At 37.0% G+C, this 20,908-nt stretch overlaps 2 protein-coding genes across 3 annotated transcripts; one reads left to right on the top strand and one right to left on the bottom strand.

The window, feature by feature from the left end:
• The first annotated feature begins 6,208 nt into the window (after window positions 1–6,208).
• On the top strand, window positions 6,209–10,713 carry LOC122074091 (60S ribosomal protein L3-like). Of its 2 annotated transcripts, none has more exons than XM_042638918.1 (6): window positions 6,209–6,335; window positions 7,016–7,114; window positions 8,185–8,295; window positions 8,473–8,777; window positions 9,683–10,092; window positions 10,214–10,713. In XM_042638918.1, the coding sequence occupies exons 2-6, from the start codon at window positions 7,030–7,032 to the stop codon at window positions 10,470–10,472; spliced, it is 1,170 nt and encodes a 389-aa protein (XP_042494852.1). In that variant the 5' UTR covers window positions 6,209–6,335; window positions 7,016–7,029; the 3' UTR covers window positions 10,473–10,713. The 2 variants fall into 2 exon arrangements, with proteins under 2 accessions (XP_042494852.1, XP_042494854.1); XM_042638920.1 differs by having other exon boundaries at window positions 6,302–6,390.
• A 3,079-nt stretch (window positions 10,714–13,792) lies between these two features.
• LOC122074807 (probable H/ACA ribonucleoprotein complex subunit 1) lies at window positions 13,793–20,645 on the bottom strand. Its single transcript, XM_042639777.1, has 9 exons — window positions 20,485–20,645; window positions 20,071–20,193; window positions 18,827–18,907; window positions 18,620–18,708; window positions 18,450–18,524; window positions 15,609–15,670; window positions 15,447–15,506; window positions 14,308–14,508; window positions 13,793–14,202 (listed from the first exon to the last, which is right to left on the bottom strand). The coding sequence occupies exons 2-9, from the start codon at window positions 20,191–20,193 to the stop codon at window positions 14,120–14,122; spliced, it is 774 nt and encodes a 257-aa protein (XP_042495711.1). The 5' UTR covers window positions 20,485–20,645; the 3' UTR covers window positions 13,793–14,119.
• Between the last annotated feature and the right edge of the window lie 263 nt (window positions 20,646–20,908).

The raw sequence follows: 20,908 nt of genomic DNA, 5'->3' as shown, positions 1-20,908 counted from the left end.
TTCTCGTCTTTTGGGCCTAGAATTTTGCGTGGAACGGCACCTTTAGGGTGCCCAAGAGCGGAGCCCTCGCCTGCAGCGTAGCAAGAAGCAAAGGCCACAGCAGAAGCAATGAAGAAGAAGGCTACACGGTTGCTCATGTCGCTCTCTCTCTCTCTCTCTCTCTCTCTCTCTCTCTCTATTTGTGATAAGCAAGTGGTAAGAGACAAAGGTTTATACAGAGTTGCATAGGCTTAGGGGTGTCAAATTCCGGCCTAAAATGGTCAGACCGATCAGAAAACCCAATCGAACCGAATTCCTATCGGTTGGCTCCGGTTTAGACTTTTAGAAAATCGGTAGAAACAAAAACTGAACCGGGTCAACCAAATCTGAAAAAATGATTTTCATTAGTTTTTTATGTAAATATAAATGAACCAGTAACAATCAGATCAGAGCCTGTTAAACCATTAGGCAGTGTTCGGTGACCAAGAGAAGAAAAGAAAAAAAAAAGAATCTAGAAAAGAGAAGAAAAGAAATGAAATTGTAAGAAAATTAATAAATAAAATAAAAAAAAATGTATGCTCGGCTATCATCGAAAGAAAAGAAAAGAAAAGAAATTTTTTTATATTTTCTTGTATTTTGGGTAAGATTTTTTCTTCTTTTTTTTTTCAGCAGAAGAAAACTTCATCATTTCCAAGATAAATTTTGAAATTAGAAAAAAAATATTCTCTTATTTTAGGACATGCAAGCACAACGAGCATTTTTTAATCCAAGAAAAAAGTACATTTTTCTTTATTGACTACTGAACACAACCTCGATGCGATAAAGTAGATTTCAGATTAATAGTTTGTTTGGTCCAATATAAACCCAAAATAGGTTCAATCCGATCAATTGACACCCCTACATGGACTCATGCATACCTCAAATCATTTTAACATCTTTGTCCAATAAGGATGGATTCTTCCAATAAAGTAGATTTTAGGCTTGGTTTGGTAGATAAACACGCCAAACTTACCAATTGTTACTCAAGCCCAAAAAGCAAATTATGGATGATTTTTTTTTTTTTTTGGTAAGGAATTATGGATGCTTAAGAGAGCCTATTTTGCTTGGAAGCTTGTATGAGAAGGATATGGCCATTTAAATGTGCCATTGTTGTTTAACTAGCTCTAGTAAATTGTCTAACCTTGCATTGAAAGGCATGAATAGTTCAGGATAAGGGCCATTACATTAAAGTATATATCATTGGTTGCCTGATTAAACCAGTTGGTCTGGAATGAGACATTGATGGAGTCTAATTCAGCATTTGTCAATTGCTTTAAGCAAAATCAAGTGAGCGCTCCTGAAACATTGCTAGCTCCTCCGATCAATTTCAGTTCTAGCCTATTCTTCAGCAACCAGATCGACCTTAGAAGGAAACCCCAGAGAGAGAGAGAGAGAGAGAGAGAGAGTCATAAGTATGTACCAACAAGCTTGAAAATGAGATAAATCTATGTTGAGATGTTGGATGTTTCAAAGGAATAGTCTCACGTGGGTTATCCAGAGGTTGATTCCTTCAGTTAATTCATGTTTGGATCTACTCACATTAATGCCAAGATTGATTCCCTTCATGCAATGCAAACCTTAAGAACAATTCATTCCTAGCTACCTAGGGAGATCAAATCTATTAGGAAAACATTATATATTTACATATTGTCAGAAAACTAGAGTGGATCAAGCCCTCATACAAGAACCATTCTCGTATAGAATTGATCCACACAAATGGAATCCACCCAAAGAAAAACCCTACCTTGTGATGAATTCCATCTATGTGGATCGATCAGATCATACTATAACCTAATCCACATTATTGGAAAACTAGGGTTTTTTTTTTTTTCTCAACTTGCCCTTTTCTAAACCTAGTGAGCTACTTTTTTCTTCTTTTTATTTATTTATTTATTTATTTTATAACTTCCTTCTTCAACTTCTCCAAGTGAAGAGGGACTGAGGTTATGTTTGCTACATAGGTGAGGGAAAGAAAAGGTTGAATATTGAAGATAACAATAAAAAATGGTGAGTTTAGATGTAGACCAAACTTATAGTCTATGGTCCAATAGAGAAAACCAAATATGGTGAGTTTCACACGACTCGAGCAGAAACACCAAGTTAGTAAAAACTCGGATTGACTTAGACTTGGTCTGATCATTTCTAACACCTAGACGAGACTTCTTGAACAATTCAATTTTCACTTGTGCCAAAGAGCATATAGAACTTCCTCAAATCTTTAACTTTTGACTCAATCGATCCTTTAAATTTTGTTATTGCGCTTACTTTCATGTATGAAAAAAAAATATTTTGAAATGAACCAAAAAATGAATCAAATTGAATTCTTATCGATTTGGTTTCTGTTCGGGCTTTGATAAATTAGTACAAATCAAAACTAAGACGGATTGATCGAAATTGGAAACAAATTGAACCCAAAAAAAAAAGTTGATAAAAATTAGGGGAAATAACTATTAAAACCATTTCTAATCGAAACTGAACCGATAACAGACAGAGTTCATTTAGCCAACCCAACAAAATACCTTTCCGAACTCTTATCATTCTTTTACTTTTATCAAACCGATAAAAATCAAAACTGAAATGAATCGAAAAGAAAAATGAACCAAACCAAAAAATGAAGTGAACCTGAGAGAAAAAATAAAATAAAGGGAAAATTCCCCCCCCCCTCCTGTAGTTTACTGAAATTACAAGTGGATACAAGAGTTTGAACAAATTACATCCCTCTCCCTAATTTTTTTTTTTTGTAGGTATATGAAAATTTGAAACCAAACCGATGACACCCAGATGACAGATTACTAAGAACTTGTCAAGTTCACTCTATAAAAGGCTGAACTGAATTACTAAACCTGACCTAAACCAACAAAATCAAACTTCAGCTTGATGGTTTGGTTTCAGTACGACCCAATAGCAATCCAATTGAAATCAGACCGAACCGATGGATTGACATCCCTACCAGACTCATAATTATTCTTAAACCAACTTACACCTTTATCCAATTAGGCTATAAAGATGGATTATTCCATGGAACTTGTGATTTGGGTTTCTTATCATTATGCATGAAAGAAGATCCAAAAATGTCTGAGTCTGGGTTTTGAGGCTTGTTTTGATAGATAAACAAGGCAAACTTACCAACTGTTTGTTAAATGTGCCATTGCTATTTAACTAGCTATGGTAAATGGTCTAATCTTGCATGGAAAGGCATAAATAGTTTAGGATCAATGCATTACATTGAACTATTTGTCATTGCTTGCCTGATTAATGAGTTGGTTTTGGTGAAAACAGAAACAAGTTGACCTGGAATGAGACACTGATAATGAAGAATAATTTTAACGCATTGGAAACTACTTTGATCAAATTCAGTTGTAGCCTATGCTTCAACAACTGGATAGAACTTAGAAGGAATCATGAGGGATAGTTAGAGAGAGCTATAATCATAATCATGTATCAAAAAGCTTGAAAATGAGATATATGTTGAGATGTTATAAATGTATAATCCCACATTGTTTATCTAGAGGTTGATTCCATTCATCTAATGCCTGTTTGGAGCTACTCACACTTATGCCGAGTTGATTTCCTTCATGCAGTGCATAGCTTAAGATCAATTCACTCCTAACTACCAATTTGGGAGACATTAGATATTTAAACATGGTTGGGAAACCTTTTTTTTTTTTTTAAACCTATGTCGACCTTTTCAAAACCTGGTGAATCAGGCAAGTCAAACCTCTAATTAGAGAAAGTCATGTTTTTTTCTTATTAAAACTACTTAATATCGTCCTTCTTCTCCTTCTCCAAGTGAGGAGGGATTAAGGTTATGTTTGCTTCATAGGCGATAAGAAAAAAAAAAATTATAATATTGAAGACAAAAAACATAAATTTTAGGGTTTGTTTGGTTGTAGACCAAACTTACAGTTTATGAAAGTATGTGGTATTATAAAAGATAATAATAATAAAAACTTGGATTGACTTGGACCTGATCTAGTCAGTTCTTACACCTAGGAGAGTCTTCTTGGTTTCTAGCTAGATTTCATGTTTTTCTTTTCCTCGACTCAGGTGAATCGCTCAAGTCAAAACCTAGTTTTCCAACTATGCAATTGAATTCATGGCACTTGGACCTTGAGCTTAATAAAGACCCTTTTTGCAGTAGTAATAAAGGAAAAAAGAACGCTACCTAGTATTCTCATACACACTCTCATGGATGCCTATGCACATTGTCCCATTGGTTGGGCCATTAATGCAAGCTACAACCTACCAGACAAAGATCCTTAGCCCGTAAGAACAAATAGAAGAAAAGTTTTAGCTTAATACAAGCAAGCATCGAAGGGCATAGTTTAAAATTATGAATTTGCTATAGATTAGTACCATTAACTATTTTGACTTATGTTACATGCTCATATCAAGTTAAATTTGATTAGTTGTAAGGGTATAGAATCATCAATCACAAGGATCCACTCATGTTAGTTGTTGTGGTATCAAAGACACTAATGACAAATCACTAAATTTCACAATTTTTTTTTTTTTTGATAGAAACACAATAATTATCATAATGTAAAAGACAAACATGTATTTATACATTTTTTTCTTTCTTTCTGATTTTAATATTAAACACGTTAATAAACAACACACTTGAATTTGGCGTTATGTATAGTACTTAGTATGTGCATATTTTCACAGTTTGGTTCCACTTCCATGTGTCTAGATGTGTGCAACATTATCAGGTAGCTTTCTTTTTCCCATTCATTATTTAAGAGAAAAATTATAGGGGCCTATTTATGTTTAGTGAAATATAATAATTGCACACCCCCCTCTCAAAAAATATATATATATATATATATATATTCACTAGTTATCACATAGTATGATAGTGATGAAAATTATAAAAGATGTCATTTGTTTTTAAATTTAAGAGAAAGTTTTCTTTCACAAGTGGGACATCCAATGGTAGTATAGGATAAATGAAATTTGGAATCTGATTCACATCCATTCAGGGGTATTCGTATCTAGTCAAAAGGCAACTGAATATGAATTTGGATCATCCAAAACATAATCTATTCAATTTGAATAGATATTAACAGATAAATAACTAATTGAAGATTCGACAGGTCCTAGAGAATGAGAAAAAGAGCCAAGACAATTGAGAGACATGGATTGAGAGTGAATCGTATCCATCGAATGGAGAAAGGTCCGGTTTACATATGGCCTAAGCAAGTGTGCTCTCATGTGTCCATCTCCCCCCTCCACATATAAAAAGACATCTATGCCCCTTTGCCGGTAGGAGGAAAGAGATAGATATAGGTAGGCATTGGTATAGGTCTCTCTCCCAAAGAGAGAATCACTTACCTTAAAGTATGGAAGAAAGAACGCTAGCTACCCACTGGCACAACTACATGCCTAGAGACGGCAGGTGTGGAAAAGACTGTGCTTATCCGCACTGAATATGCTCCCATGCATCTTCCCGTTGGCCCATTGTGCTGGCATGTTCCTGTGCCGGCAGAGTTGCATTCTCTTGCCCTTAAAATATCTATGGGTCAGACCACTGTTAGTTAAAATGCGTTTTAAACGCGGTTGCTTTTTTTTGCCGTTTAAAATGTGTTTTCCCGTATGCTATTATACAATACGAAAAAAAAGGAAACGGCAAAAGATTCTGTTTTAAATGAGTTTTAAACGCATATCCATTTTTTAAGGGTAAAATATGAATTTTATTATAATTAATTAATTTATTAAAAAAAAAACCTATTAGTAAAAGTGAAGAGTAAAGACAATATGGTACTTGGTTTTTTGTTTTTAACTTCCATACTATCTATAGGAAAAAAATCTCGTCTTCTTATAGCCCATTGAATAAGGAGAAGTTAAAGCTGGCAATATCTCATTTTCTTGTAGCCCATTGGGCTATTTTATCTTGGAACTCCCTGAGCTTTTGGAACATTAGATGCATGTATCCAGGTAATAATCTCTCAAATTGCATGAGTATACTATCATTTTTATGGTTTCGTTTTTTTGAAAACTACACGTTTAATACTCATACCATTCGTTTTCGTCAATTTACCGTTCTCTTTTTTTTTTACTTTTTTTGACCGTACCGTTCATTTTTTTATCTGTTTAAAACTCGTACCGTACGTTTCTGTTTTTTGCCGTTCCCATTTTAACTAACAGTGGGTCAGACCAGTGGTCAACCATGATCCAACCGACCCACCCAATTGCATAAACCATGGGGGGCAAAATGGGGAGAAAGAGAAGGATTAGAGGCTTCTTGGCTGTATAAAACCTCGACTAGGGTTTTGAACAGAGGTCGCCGCAGGAGGGCTTACCCCATTTGTTCTGAGGTGAGTCTCTCTCGCTCTCTTTCGATCCTTCTGAGTATCCAGCCGATATACTTCGGTACTCCTTGTTTGTTTGAAGTTATCATCTCCTTCTGGTGTTTCCATTTTCTAGCTTCGTTTTTATTGATCTGCATCTGCCTATCTACCGATTCTGAGACTTCTGATTATTGAAGACTAGGATTAAGGATTTGATTATTGCGTTTACTGTACTTGTGCATGTTAGTCTGAGTAGCTACTCGCTTCGTTTCAATTCCTCAAAAGGATAATTCCTCTCGCTGAACATTTTTTTTTATACACATGATTTGCATTATTGTTGAACATCTAATCTGTTTTTTTTCCTCCAACCCAAATTTTAAATACTCTGGAGCATAACTATATCTCTGGTCGAGCTCTCATCTTTGCTTTGTTATAATTGCATTTGTTTGGATCTCCATTTATCTATAATGGGTACCCACCGATTAGGATTTAGTTCGCTAACCAAATTTATTTGTCGATTTTTTTTTTTTCATTCTTTTAATTGTGGTGGCGATAGAAAGGCTTAATCGTTCTAAATGTTGATTCATCTTTTTATGTAGTTTGCCTCTCAATGCTAGTCTTCTATTCCTTTCTGAAAAGCTTGTGTTGTGTTTAGTTGAATATTGCTTCTCAGTACCGTGAGTTTTATATTTTTTAATTTGTTCCAGGGTGACGGAGCAGGATGTCTCACAGGAAGTTTGAGCACCCTAGGCATGGTTCCCTTGGGTTTCTCCCGAGGAAGCGGGCTTCTCGTCATAGAGGAAAAGGTATTTTTTATTGGTATTATTTTGCAGCTTAAGTGAATATCTCATGTCACAAAATCTGGCAATCTAACATCTAAAACTTCCAGTAACTGCCCTTTCGATATTTTGTCTTGTGATTGTTTATTGTATCACATTTCTCAGTTCTGGACACTCTAGGATTTTGGTTTCCAAAAGGCATAAAAGATGGAAAAGAATAGTAGTCCTTTGTATCAGTCAGTCGATGAATAGTGGACAACAATGAATAGTGGAATAGAATAGTCCCAGTAGTAGTGGAATAGTCCGATTGCCTAGCCCTCAAATGAGAGGAATTTAAATGGTTATAGATGGAAAGCAATCAACGCCCAACACTAGGATATATACACACACACACACACACACACATACATATGTGTGTGTTTGTGTTTGTGTGTTTGAATTTCATATTGGTTTGCGTGATGTTAGAATTTCATGCATGCAACTAAAATCGCCAAACTTCATCTTATAATTTACAGCATGCTATTGTTTGCAATTTTTTCCCCCACTGGTTTTACCAATAGAAGCTGACATTAAAAAAGCCTCATAGAGTTAACGTAATTTAAATTTTTTTATTTGGCCGTGGTAACATACCATGTAATGGATTTTCTTTCTTTGAAGTAATTTTTCCCCCTAAAGTAAACCTTCCATTGTTACTGTAATGTCCTTTGCCACATGCCCTTGAGGCATCAGGATTCTGTACTGTAACAAAGTCAATCTGGGAGAAATAGAATATCAATTTGCAATCATGCATTTACCAACTCCTACTTATCCAAGTTATGGTTGTCACTGTATCGGTTTCTGCTTATTATTTGCTTTTCCCTATGCAATTATGTTTTCACTTCTCTTGTATGTCTATTCGTGTAGGAGGGTCACATATTCTGTTCAATTTTTTTCTTCTTCCAACAGTTGGGAGAAGCTTATCCATCTTCTAGTCTAATCGGGTCATGTGATATCTCATGATTTTTATCCTATTTTTTTTTTCAAGGGTATTATATTATGAGATCTGCATATGCCTTATACATTCTAATATCTTTATTCTGTGTCGTGGACTTCTGCAGTGAAGGCTTTCCCCAAAGATGACCCAAACAAGCCTTGCAAGCTTACTGCTTTCTTGGGTTATAAGGCTGGGATGACGCACATTGTCAGAGAGGTTGAAAAACCTGGGTCAAGTAAGAAACTATTTTATGAATTTCTTCCTCCTGTTTCCTTTGGAGATTTTCCTTTTATTTTTTCCCCGTGGTATAAACCTGTATGTGCTATTTTGCTTATTATTTCTTTCATTTTTACCTAGTTGCTTTGATGAATGTTATTATTGGTAGTATCTCATTTTGCCATTTTTCTTGTAGAGCTTCACAAAAAGGAGACATGTGAGGCTGTGACAGTTATTGAAACACCTCCAATGATTGTTGTTGGGGTAGTTGCTTATGTCAAGACTCCCCGTGGCCTTCGCTCTCTGAATACTGTTTGGGCTCAGCATTTGAGTGAGGAAGTGAAAAGGAGATTTTACAAGAACTGGTGCAAGTCCAAGAAGAAGGCCTTTACAAAGTATTCGAAGAAGTATGAAACTGATGAAGGAAAGAAAGATATTCAGGCACAGCTTGAGAAAATGAAGAAATATGGGTCTGTAATCCGTGTTTTGGCTCACACCCAGGTTCTAATTTTCCTCCTCAGAATTAATGGCAAATTATGTTTTGAAATTTAATCTTTTTGGTTGTTTAGAGTCTCAAGATACTATTGGACTTCACTTTTCCAATCTAGACTTTTCCCCCTTAATAGTAGGCTGATGACTTTTGGACCCCCTGTCAATTTCTTGTGCACATATAGTTCTACACCAATAGTTTCCTATTTATGTATCAAATACTGTACCGATTCTACTGCATGGTATATTTGGATCAGATACAAATTTCTGTCTTTCCACATAATGACTCCTAATGAAGCATGATATGGTGAAAATATATAACTAGATATATGATAAAAAAACATTATATAATCAACACAGTTTCTAGTGTGAGAATATGATAATTTTTTTAGTATTATCTACGTTTAACACACTTGTTGCTTATCTTTTATAATTCAATATCATTTGCTTTTATCCACAAATGGATATTTACATTCACATGCAGGAAAGTATGGAGTTGGCACTAGGTATGATGCTGCTTTCAATTATGTTGTCTGATAGTTTGTCTATGGAAATCACCAAGCAACTTTTAAGTGTTTTCGTTGTCTGGTCTTTTGTGTTTGAGGTAGCAAGTTTAGTTGTCCACGTGAAACTAATAAAACAAATATGATCTTAGTGTGAGTGAGCCTAATTTAATTGAAACTTGTTGAATTTTACTAATTCAGTGGAATATCTAATGTAATTCTGTCTTTTCACTACTCCTTTCCAGGAAACCACTATCTGGTGTTTGCCTACACATTCTTTTTGGCAAAAAAAATACATATGCGCTTGTGCGCATTCATATTATTGATTTTCTTGCACATGCATGCCATTCGATACTTTTGGTACCCTGGTTTTATTCAAATTCATTTTAATCTTAACGTATGGATGTCTTGTAGATAAGGAAGATGAAAGGGTTGAAACAGAAGAAAGCACATCTGATGGAGATCCAGGTGAATGGTGGAACAATTGCACAGAAGGTGGACTATGCATATGGTTTCTTTGAGAAGCAGATTCCTGTGGATGCTGTTTTCCAGAAAGATGAGATGATTGACATAATTGGTGTGACTAAAGGTAAGGGTTATGAAGGTGTTGTCACACGTTGGGGTGTCACCCGCCTGCCTCGTAAGACCCACAGGGGATTGCGTAAAGTGGCTTGTATTGGTGCATGGCACCCTGCCAGGGTCTCCTTCACTGTTGCAAGGGCTGGTCAGAACGGTTACCACCACCGTACTGAAATGAACAAGAAAATCTACAAGCTTGGAAAGACTGGGGATGAGGGTCACAATGCGATGACTGAGTATGACAGGTTTGTAACTGTTCCTTTTAGGCTTGACTTAATTTATAGCAAAATGTTGATTGTTTCTTCGTGTAACAAAATGAAGACTGACTGGTAGTTCTTCCTGATTTTGTTCACAATTATGAAACAGGACTGAGAAGGATATAACACCCATGGGTGGCTTCCCTCACTATGGTATTGTGAAGGATGATTACCTCTTGATCAAGGGTTGCTGTGTTGGGCCCAAGAAGAGGGTTGTCACACTCCGCCAGTCCCTTTTGAAGCAGACATCTCGTTTGGCCCTCGAGGAGATCAAACTCAAGTTCATTGATACATCCTCGAAGTTTGGACATGGTCGCTTCCAAACCACACAGGAGAAGCAGAAATTTTTCGGGAGGCTGAAGGCCTAGGTATGAGAGATTTGATTGGAAATTTTGGCTACTCCAGTTAATGTGCCAAAGGGAAAGTTTTCTCATTTTTGTTTTGGACAGTGCTTTACATTTTTGAGCCAAGTTAATGTGTTTGAAAGTATTGAGAAAACCTGGTGTTATAGTTTTGTTTTCTTGGATAAGAATTTAGGACAGCTCAGTTTGGCTATATCTAGTTAATCTATGTTAATCATTGCACAATGGTTGAAGGTTTTCATTTAAATCTCTGGTTTTCATGTGTTTTGTGAAAGTAGGTTTACATTTGGCTCTATGAAAAGTAGGGGATTTTTTTTTATTATTATTAAAACCTATAAGGGTATGGATTTAGTTCATGGGATTATATTGGCTGAGTTGGCTCGCTGATCTCCCCTCATTGATTGGGTGATTATTGACCAATATTGGCGAGTTAACCCAATATTTGTTCCTAATACTTCTTGATGAATTTTTTTTTATTTTTTGGTGTGTGAGAATTTGAGAAGAGGTTTGGATAGTCAAGGGATGCTAAATAAAAAGTTTTTTGAATTTTAAATGTCGTTTACTTATTATATCGTAGCCTAGTTGCAGAACTACTCTTTTGATTGTCTCTCTCCCCAAACGACCCTTCCTGATCACAAATGAAAAACTAGTGTACTACTGGTGGATTAAGTTTGCCTTTATTCTTGAGAAGAGAGAAATCTCTTTGATGCCATGATCGGACTCTTGGTTAGATTTGGTGGATGAAAGGAGATTCTCTTTTCACCAATGGGTGGAGTGAAACTGTGTCCTCTGTTACATCATCAGTTGAAACCAAATTTCCTTGCATGTAGAGACCAAAAGTGTTGCAAGTGAAAGCCATCGTAGCAACTATCCACATGGTGTGATCCATAAGTCCCTCTCTCTCTCTCTCTCTCTCTCTCTCTCTCTTTCTCATGGCGATGAAAAAAGTTTGAATCGTTTGTTTCTACTGTTCTTATTGTAGTGCTCTGCAAAGCAAGAAAAAGTAGAATAATCCACAACTCTGTCTTCACTTTGCCTGCAAAATGGAGGTCAATGCAGCATTGTGTTCAGTGGGTCATCTATTTTTTATTTTTGCCGGTAGTTTTAATCCTTTTGATTGACCTCTGTTATTCTTCCTAGGTCGGTTACTTTCTGTTGGAATGGTAGCAAAACTGAAGTGGTGTGATAAGCTTATCTCACGAGAATTTTTGGGAGATTAATTTCGTTATTTGGTTATAACTTCTCAAATAAACTTTATCCATAACATTTTGTTATATAACTACACCTATCATAATATGACACTGACATCGAATAATCACTTGTAACCCCATATAACATAGAGGGCCTTTTATAAGGGGACTCAATGCAGCAAGTCAGTTGGGATGCCAAGTAGCATAAGCTTCGACTGACTTAGTTAATTCTTACAAAAAGGGGTAGTGCTTGGTCATGGAACTTTTTTCATATAAAGAGAATGCAGGGTACCCAATGCAAGATGCCTTTGCTTATCACACTTCACAAAGAGGCTGTTTCCTAACTTGCAAACCAATAATCAATAGGTTGAAAGGGAGGAATCTTACTATTGTGTTGAGCTTGCGTTCGAGGGTTTTTCCATTTTGTGTTTGATATTTTCCTGTTTAGTTTCTAAATGTGAGAAGTTAGCATTTATTAAGTTTGAGGATTTTATTGGAAGGATGATTATATGGATGGCTGGTAGACCCAAGTCTGATATGGGAACAGCTCCTCGTCCTCAATTCCCTGACGGTGCTATCTCACTCTTCTTTTTCGTCAAGTACAATAAGAAACAAAAAAATCACAACTGATGTAGAAAGTTCCATGCGATTTGACACCAATATAAAATTAAATACTTTCTATAGAGAGCGCGTGGGGACGGCATAGCTTCTGAAGACGGTCTTAGGCAGAGACCGATCCTAACAATCATTGTGTTCATTGTGGAGCCTCTCCTGGCCACTAACGTATTTTACTTCATTGCCCTTCTGCGGTGGCAGCCTGGTTCGGCGGTCAGATATCCTAAGTTCCCAGCACAGATTTTAGCCTCTCACATAGGATTTCAGCATGGAATACATTTGATGTTCTGGGAAAGAAACAGAAAAGAGAAGTGGAGAGTCTCTGCACCAAACAGCACAACAGGCCTCCATAGAGTTCTCATCAGCCCACAAACCTCCTGAAATGAAGCAAATGTACGGCTACTCGACCCCTGGTTTCTTTTTTACTGAGATGGACCCCCCAACTTCCCCATTTGGTAAGGTCAATTGTGATGCCTCGTGGAGTACCAATCACAACAAATGTTGTCGTAGTGGGATAATGAGGCTTTATCCTTAGGGGTGGACTCGTTCTGGTGGAATCAGATTCAATAGAGGTCATCAAACATTTAAAGCTTCACCATATCCATCCCTCTTGCCATTCAACCTATCATTTCAGACACTTAGCTTCTTCCTTCACGGATTGTAAGTTTTCTTTCTTCACGGATTGTAAGTTCAACTCCATTCTAGAGACTCCAATGGTGTTGCAGACTCCTTAGCTCAGAAAGCCATGTCCCAATCGTGTAAGACAGTTGGCAATGATTAATGGAGAATTGTAATTCCCCAACCATGTGTTCCACACAAAATACTACCTCAAACGATGCATTGTATTGATCGTAGACTACCTTACTACAATGAACTTGAACAGGATTCTGATTCCTGAGGATCTTTGTTCTTTATCTTCTATTTATTCCAATTTTTTTTTTTTTATTTCAAACGGGATAACTAGAATTTGTCGGTTTTGACAGAGCTGGTTGACTCTGTTACTACTACTGCTATATTTATACATCTTAGATTCTCAAACGTCTTCCGCTACGGTTTTGTATATACCATACCGAACCAAGAAAAAATACCATTAGTCTCACCAAAACCCACAGTTGAGCCCTGAAAAACTCAACTTTGAATCTATAATCTGTGCCTCTGAGGAATTTAAAGCTTTTAGTAAGATAACATGGTTTGCGGATTCAGAATCCAATCATAGTGCAACGATGCAACCAATGTATCTTGAGCATACTTTTATGGTCGAAATAAACCTACCATGCCGGTAAAGGACAAATGGCCAGGAGGTCTTGAGATGGAGTCCATTCCTTCACCTTCCCCTGTCTCATCAACACCCCTCACCCAACTAGTCTCCCCCAGTGAATGTAATGAAGTCAATTTCATAAAAGACAATTCAGAAATCAGGTAATGGAGATACTGCAGCGACAACATCAGAGGATCCCTACCAAGTAGAACAGTAATTATACCCATGCAAGTTTCACCCTGTAGAGAACTAGGAATTAAGAATGAAAGAATGTACTGCTCTATTATTCCTAAAAAAAAGAAAAAATAACATTGGAGAAATTGTACAATATTCCCCGGTATATAAAACACCATAATTTCTTGTCAACAACAAATGAGAAAATATTACCCTACCAACCTACCTACAAAAACACAGCTGCCACAAACGAAAAACGCAGTGGCTCACTACTAACAACAACCGGTTGACATCGCCTAAGAAATATATCAGTGAAGTCCATTCTTTTATAAATAACACGATGAGCAGAGCAGGCATCCAGAGTTTTCTTTTTCCACTAACCAAATGTCTTACCTCAACACACAGTCTCGTTTAATTTAAGCTGCTGCCTGGACTGGCCCATCTGATCTATAATCACCACGACCACGACCACGACCCCTTCCCCTGCCACGCCCACGCCCTGCAAGACTCCACATGGCATTAATTACCAAAGTCTGAACAACGCCGATTAATATAAGAATAGTCCTATTATGTAAATTGTGCATGTATGAATTTAGGAATGTACCACGGCCTTGAGGAGGTCCTGCATCAGCACCACTGTAGTCATTGTAACCCCCGGATTCATGTTGCATATCACCACCATAGCCTCCTCTTCCACGCCCACGGAAACCACGACCCCTTCCACGTCCTCTGCCTCTACCACCATACCCACGCACACCATCCCAACCTCCATCTACATTATATTCACCCGGCCCATTGTTAATTCCTGCCATGCAACAGAGCAAGATAAATTGGTTGCTGGATTATTAATAAGCTAGACTCGAATAGAATAACAAAATAAAATAGAACTAAAAGAACATTCCCAGCAAATGAACATGTTCACAGATACAATAGACTTTGACTGGCACAGATATATAAAGAACCCAGAAAAAGGTTTCTTCCACTAATGGAAGTTTCTGCCATATGGAGGCTGACTTCTTATTCTGAACATCAGACAGAAAGAGATCATCTAGATTTCCGTACGACAAATTTAGCAGCCCATGTCAGCCTGTGGCCTACCATAAACTTGACTATTCCCTTGAAAAAAATTCTTATAACTCCATCTTGACATAATCAAAGCCTAATTGAGTTGAAACTTGACACAATTAAAGGTATCGTCAACAACATGTGAACAAATTGAAGAGCAACACCACCAAGTGGCAAAGATAAAAGGCCCACTATACTCTACCACTCTCATAGAAGACACTCAAGGAAATATTCACAAAATAAAAACAAATATATGTCAATGATAAAAGCAAAAACACGATGGGAGAAGTTATGGAACTCCATCTCCCTTAAGAAAAAATATACACTTTTTTTTGAAAAATTTCTACAACAAGCAAATGACACTTCTAAAGCATGATGTCTTTTGAAATCCTGTGTAATCTGAATAAATAGTTTTGCCTAGAAGATATAAAAGCTACTTTAGACCTTCAGCTTTTTGTTTTCTTTTCATTGGGGGGATGGGGGAAAAACTTGTAGGATTCCTGCCACGATAATTAAAATTCTTCAAATGTTCTCCATTTTTCATCATCAATTGATAGCCTTTTTATCAGTGAAGAAAATGAAAGCTACAAGAATTTCAACAACTTTGACAAACTTCAAAATTTCAGAAGTCCACAAGAGTATGGATGTTAGGACTATTATAAAAAAAATAGACAGTACCTCTTCCTCTCCCCCTTCCTCGACCACCACGACCTCTGCCTCGCATGCCAGGAGAGCCCTCTGAATTCCGCAAGACAAGGTAGAAAATTTCATTAGTCCAATCATTAAAATATTACAAATTTTTTTTTGTGCAGGAGGGAAGCGGGAAACTATTCATATTACCTCCATCATACTCGAATTCAGTCCACGGCTTTACTTGATCAGCTGGAATAGGTGATTGGTAACTGCATTGACAGGAAACAGAAAAAATGCAACGCTTACAACCACAATAACAAGGACTGATCATCAAAGATAAAGTGAATGAAACTGAAAAGGAACAGTTACACCATTTCATGTCTCCAAATTCTAGATTTCCAAAATATTAAGGCATACATGGGATAAATGGAAGGATGTCTTCTGAATTCTGAAACATCCAAAAACATACCATAATATCCACATCACGGATCTTAGATGCAAGCAGGCCAAATTATTAAAAAATAATAAGATCTGAGATAAGGAAGCAACTATAGTTAAGGGAAGAAATCTCAATGGGAGGGGAGGGAAAAGAGAGTAGATCAACCTGCTAGGGAGGAAGAAGCGACCAAAAGAGAAGAGAAGAAATCAGGAACAGCATACCGATCCCATGTAATGACTTTACCTCCACATCATGGAAGAGAACAACAGCACCCTTTTTTTTAATACCCAATAAAGTAAATAAACTTAAAATAGAACTTAGAGTATCCTAATCTAACTCAAACACCTACTAATACTGTGTAATAACTTTACTACCACCATATGGGCTTATAAATTAGGCCCATTACACCAATAAACCAAAAAGCACCAATAAACCAAAAAGTTAATAATCCCAAGGCCCATAAAACCACGGGTAAAATAAAATCTTATGAGGCCCAATTGAACACCCTTAACTGCATCCGCAACAACCATGCCCATGTGGCACCCTGAGGATGCCAGGACACAACATGGTTGTGCCAGACACAAGTTCCTCTTCATACAGCAACACAGTGCAGTGCCATCAAATTATCCTGCAAGATAAGTTGCACCACGGCTTTGATCTGCTGCTATAAGTTATCCGCTGCATCGGTAACCCAGCATAATGCCAGGGTGTCCATCACTATAAAGACGCAGTTTGCAGAATTTAACATTGCCAATTATAACCATCATATACGACAGATCAAGATTTAAGTTTTTATCCAGGCAGAAGGGCTCACAAAGCCATTTCTTGATCAGCTCATGCAGTGCATGCAACCGTATACTCCTGCTTGAGAGAGTAATCCAAAGCAATTTTACTGAGAAAAAAGACCGGTGTCATGTGATGTCAAGGAGTTGAGTTATGTAGAGGATTGGCACTGGAACTTTAAAGCGGTTTCCAGCACTTTCTGCCCCTCAAAATTTCTCTCCCTACATGAATATCAGTTTAGAATATCACATCTGCAACTTTACCAGCATTTTTTTTTTTTTTTTGTAAAAATAAATAAGGGGTGCAAAATGAGAACTTCCCAAGAGGTTACCCATCCTACTACTACACCCACTGAAGCATTCAATCTCAATACAGTCCAGAACTTGTCATTTGTCAGAAACATAATTCCTTTTTCAATGTGATAACCCGTAAGCCTCCATTCCTTGAAAGGTGTATGACTTGTGCAGAAATATCTTCATAGTTCACAATGTGAATAGCATTTACCCTCTGTGATACACTAAGTCTGATTATTCTCTAGTGTGATAGAGATACCTCAATCACCAAAATTTTATAGTAAATCTGCTAATTTTTCCTTTTTTATGTGCAAAGAGATATTTGCAGTACTACTTGGGAGAAATTCTCAAGTGGCTATCTTGTGAGATTCCAGTAGCAATGTAGATGGATTTACAGCCTTCTATCCCTTCTTCTACCTTTTTTTCCCATTAATTCCAAGTAATTTCCACCTCTTTTTCTATCCTGCAACACCCGTATATTCAGCGCAATTTCCCGCTTGCTACTCTTATTCATATCTTTCTTGACACTGTTCAGAATTCTTCAAATAGTTGATTGCCTTGAACTTAATACCCTATTCTAGTGATTACTGAGTTGAACCTGAGTTCTATTGGCTAGAATATCAGTTCTATTGTCACTGCTTTGTTTTCCTAATTACAATAGGGAGTAACCTGCTCACCTTTATTTAGTTTCTGGTTTTTAATATCAACAGCTAGTGCAAAACTGCAAATGCACACATTTTCATGAGCAGTTGAGCACAGAGGCACACATGAGGAATGCCAATCAAGGTAAAATCATTACCTAAGAACATAAATTACACCAACAATTATAGAAAAAATAAATTAATTAAAAAACAACGAAACAAGTAGAATCAACAACATTAGCAAGTCATGAGAGATTGACCAAGAAATTTTTAGCATGCTATAATTATCTTGGCCCACGAGTTTTTATAAACAGAATGGTTAAACTACGAAAACCAATTCAATATATGTGGACGTTCAGCACATAAAGGAGAATGACAACTATATATGAAACAATAAGTTCTAACACCCAATCTAACACCATAAATCACCAGAGTATTTTACTCCACAGACCAAATTCATTAAACAGAATTATGGTTAAAGGACCCAAGCATAGAAACTCACACACCTTGTGAATCAGTTCAAGCCAGAGAAATCTGAGGGACCCATGCATTAAAACTCACAACTTGTGAATCAGTTCAAGCCAGAGGAATTTGACTAAGTTCTCGTTGAGGTGGAAAGTGAACAACATATATCCACATTCTGTTGGTTCGCATGATAGCCAGTGAACTTAAATACATAAGAATATCGTAGCGATGCATCTCAAAATGTAGGGGTAATGAGAGAAAGCCAACGTAAATGGATAAACTTCTAAGACCATTGAATCAATAACTTGACGTTAACAAGTTCCCATATATCATCATAGAGTACCAATAGCCAAGAAGTCTACTACAGTGACCATCAAACTTGAAGGAAATAGCATCATTCTTCTAATTTTCAATTCTTGCCCCTTACCCAGTGGAGGATGTATCCAACTCTTTCTTGGACAAGGTGATTGTAATCATTGAAACATGGCGCGTTGTTTCTAGGCTGCAATGGGTGAATATATATTAGTCGACAAGTCAACCAAACCAACAGCATGACTAATGCATAACTTTGGGGAGAACAGAGCTTCCTGTCCTTACGGAAGTAAGCCTTCTTCCAGCGGCTCCCACATGTCTGTAATGTCGGTAGATCCAATCAATGTGTTCTGATGGAGACCAACAATTCTTCTCTGAAAGACAAATTATTTTTCTTATAAGAAAAGGAAGTACTCTTCTGGTTCTATCATTGCATGTCGTATTGAAAATTCAACATAAACAGGATCACCAGTTGTTTCACATCTAACCCACCTTAATTAGTTCAGCAATCATCACAGTCTTGTTGATAGCTCTCCCCATTGCTTTAAGGACAATTTCATTAGAACCCTTCTCCTAGAGAGAAACAAAAACACAAATGATAAAGGACAACTAGAAAGAACACCCTCCATCATGAAGAATACTAGAGCAAGTGGTTCAAATAAATAATGCTTAAAAACAGAAGAAAACTAGGATAGAGATAGGGGAGGGGTGCCATTTCCTCTACCAATCCCGTCTTGTTATGAAGTTTAACTTTCCTTTTCTCAATTTTCCCTTCTCAGTAACCTTTTAGCCCTGTTGAGAACCAATAGAGAAGGCAGGCAAATCTCATTATTACCTTCTTTATTTTTATTTATAGTTTAGCAGACCTCTGCACAACAGTAAGGTTGCTCCATTACGACCAAGTGCATGCGGGTTCAAGTCAAGAAACAGCCTCTCTGCCAAGCAGAGATAAGGCTGCGTACACTATGACCATCCCAAACCCCGCAGTGGTGGGAGCCTCGTTCACTGGGTGTACGCCCTTTTTTTTTTTTTGCTCGAAAATACATACTACGGTAAATGAGAAGTTAAAAAGATGAACCATGGTCACTTGTAGAGAACCACTCACATCAATTATCAATATTCAATTGCATGATAATTGGGTCAAGTAGCATACTTTTAAGCCAATAGGTTCCACATGGAGAAACTGCCATATAAATTTGATAAATGTTACAGTTTGTCAATGTGTCACATCACCGAGATATCATAACTAATGTAACAAACATCGATGAATCCACCTTACAACAGCAGAAAGATGGGAATTTCACGTAATTTCTTGAGATGTTGCTCTGTGAATAAAAGAGCCACCGATGCAGTCAAACCAAATCGTTTAATATATTATGCAGACCAACCCCCACCCCAACAAAAAAAATTATAAAAAATAAAATAAAATAAAGCAGGAAAAGGAGCCGAGAGGTCCAAAGGAAAACATTCAAAGAAAGTACGACCTGGAGAAGAAATAGCAGAAATATCATAGTTCCTCCACACATTCCTCAACAGAAATTATGGTCTCGTAAAAAACAAAATGATATAAATTATCTATGTGCAATAGCCAACAAAAGTAAATATTTTCCTCAAAGTTTAAAGACATGGAAGCACGCATGCAAATCTTAGGCAACATCTTTCAAACCAAAGATTAGAGATTAACTGAGAATGCAAAGCAAAGTAATGAATAAAACAAAAACAGAACAACAGAATACCTGGAGCAGACTTGTAGCATAAGTAATGTAGTTCCTCATCCTCCCCTGAGTGGTTATCCGGATTTCATTTTCGTTAATCGGCGTATCAGGCCTCGGCTTCTCCACCCTCTGGTACCGATCCATCTAATGCACCAAATCAAAATCAAAATAAAATCAAATTAAAACACAAAAACAATTACAAACGGAGAAGGAGAAATTCTAAACAAATCGAAACAAATACACCGAATAAATAGAAAAAAAATTAATAATAACATCGCCAACTCAAAAACTGAAAACCTTAATAATAAAAATAAGAACAGCGAAGTTAAATAACCAGATCTGTTACCAAAAAAAAAAAAAAAAGAGAGAGAGAATCGTTGAAAAGAAGGAAAACGAAGAGAAATTTTGAAGAGATTAGGGTTAAGTGAAGAACACCTCAGTGAATAGTGTGAGGCGAAAAAGATATAACTCTGTAAACCTGCTCGCTCTGTCTTCCTCTTCCTCTTCTCAGAGAGCACCCTACTGCGTTTTTTACCTTCTCAATCCTCTGCTCCAAAGGGCATCGGGTGGCTCCTCTCTATCATTTTATAGTCCCGAAGAGATCGCGCCGAGCGGTTAGTCGGGTAGGGTTACGGTCATGGTCGCGGTCTTGTCGCCCAAGAGACCGGGTAGCTTCTTTCGCTGCTTACTCGGACTGAGTGGTGTGTACTGCACCAACTTCTGTAGGGCCCACTACATTTGATGATAACCATAAGATTCCGATTTCGTGGCTTTTGTATGATTCAAATCGCTAATAATTTTTTGCCAACTGTCCTTACACGTGTCCTTAGCCGGTACTGTACTTTAACCTCCAAAGTAA

This window comes from Macadamia integrifolia, chromosome 3 (assembly GCF_013358625.1).
Source record: "Macadamia integrifolia cultivar HAES 741 chromosome 3, SCU_Mint_v3, whole genome shotgun sequence".
In the NCBI taxonomy this organism is placed as follows: Eukaryota; Viridiplantae; Streptophyta; class Magnoliopsida; order Proteales; family Proteaceae; genus Macadamia; species Macadamia integrifolia.
This window is presented reverse-complemented; position numbering and strand designations above follow the sequence as displayed.

Coding starts and splice junctions, on each gene's coding strand:
- LOC122074807 (XM_042639777.1), bottom strand. CDS start 20,193: ATGGATCGGTACCAGAGGGTGGAGAAGCCGAGGCCTGATACGCCGATT. Junction 18,525..18,619: donor CTGGAAGAAGGCTTACTTCC/GTAAGGACAGGA, acceptor CACCCATTGCAG/CCTAGAAACAACGCGCCATG. Junction 14,203..14,307: donor AGGACCTCCTCAAGGCCGTG/GTACATTCCTAA, acceptor GGAGTCTTGCAG/GGCGTGGGCGTGGCAGGGGA.
- LOC122074091 (XM_042638918.1), top strand. CDS start 7,030: ATGTCTCACAGGAAGTTTGAGCACCCTAGGCATGGTTCCCTTGGGTTT. Junction 8,296..8,472: donor GGTTGAAAAACCTGGGTCAA/GTAAGAAACTAT, acceptor TTTTTCTTGTAG/AGCTTCACAAAAAGGAGACA. Junction 10,093..10,213: donor GCGATGACTGAGTATGACAG/GTTTGTAACTGT, acceptor ATTATGAAACAG/GACTGAGAAGGATATAACAC.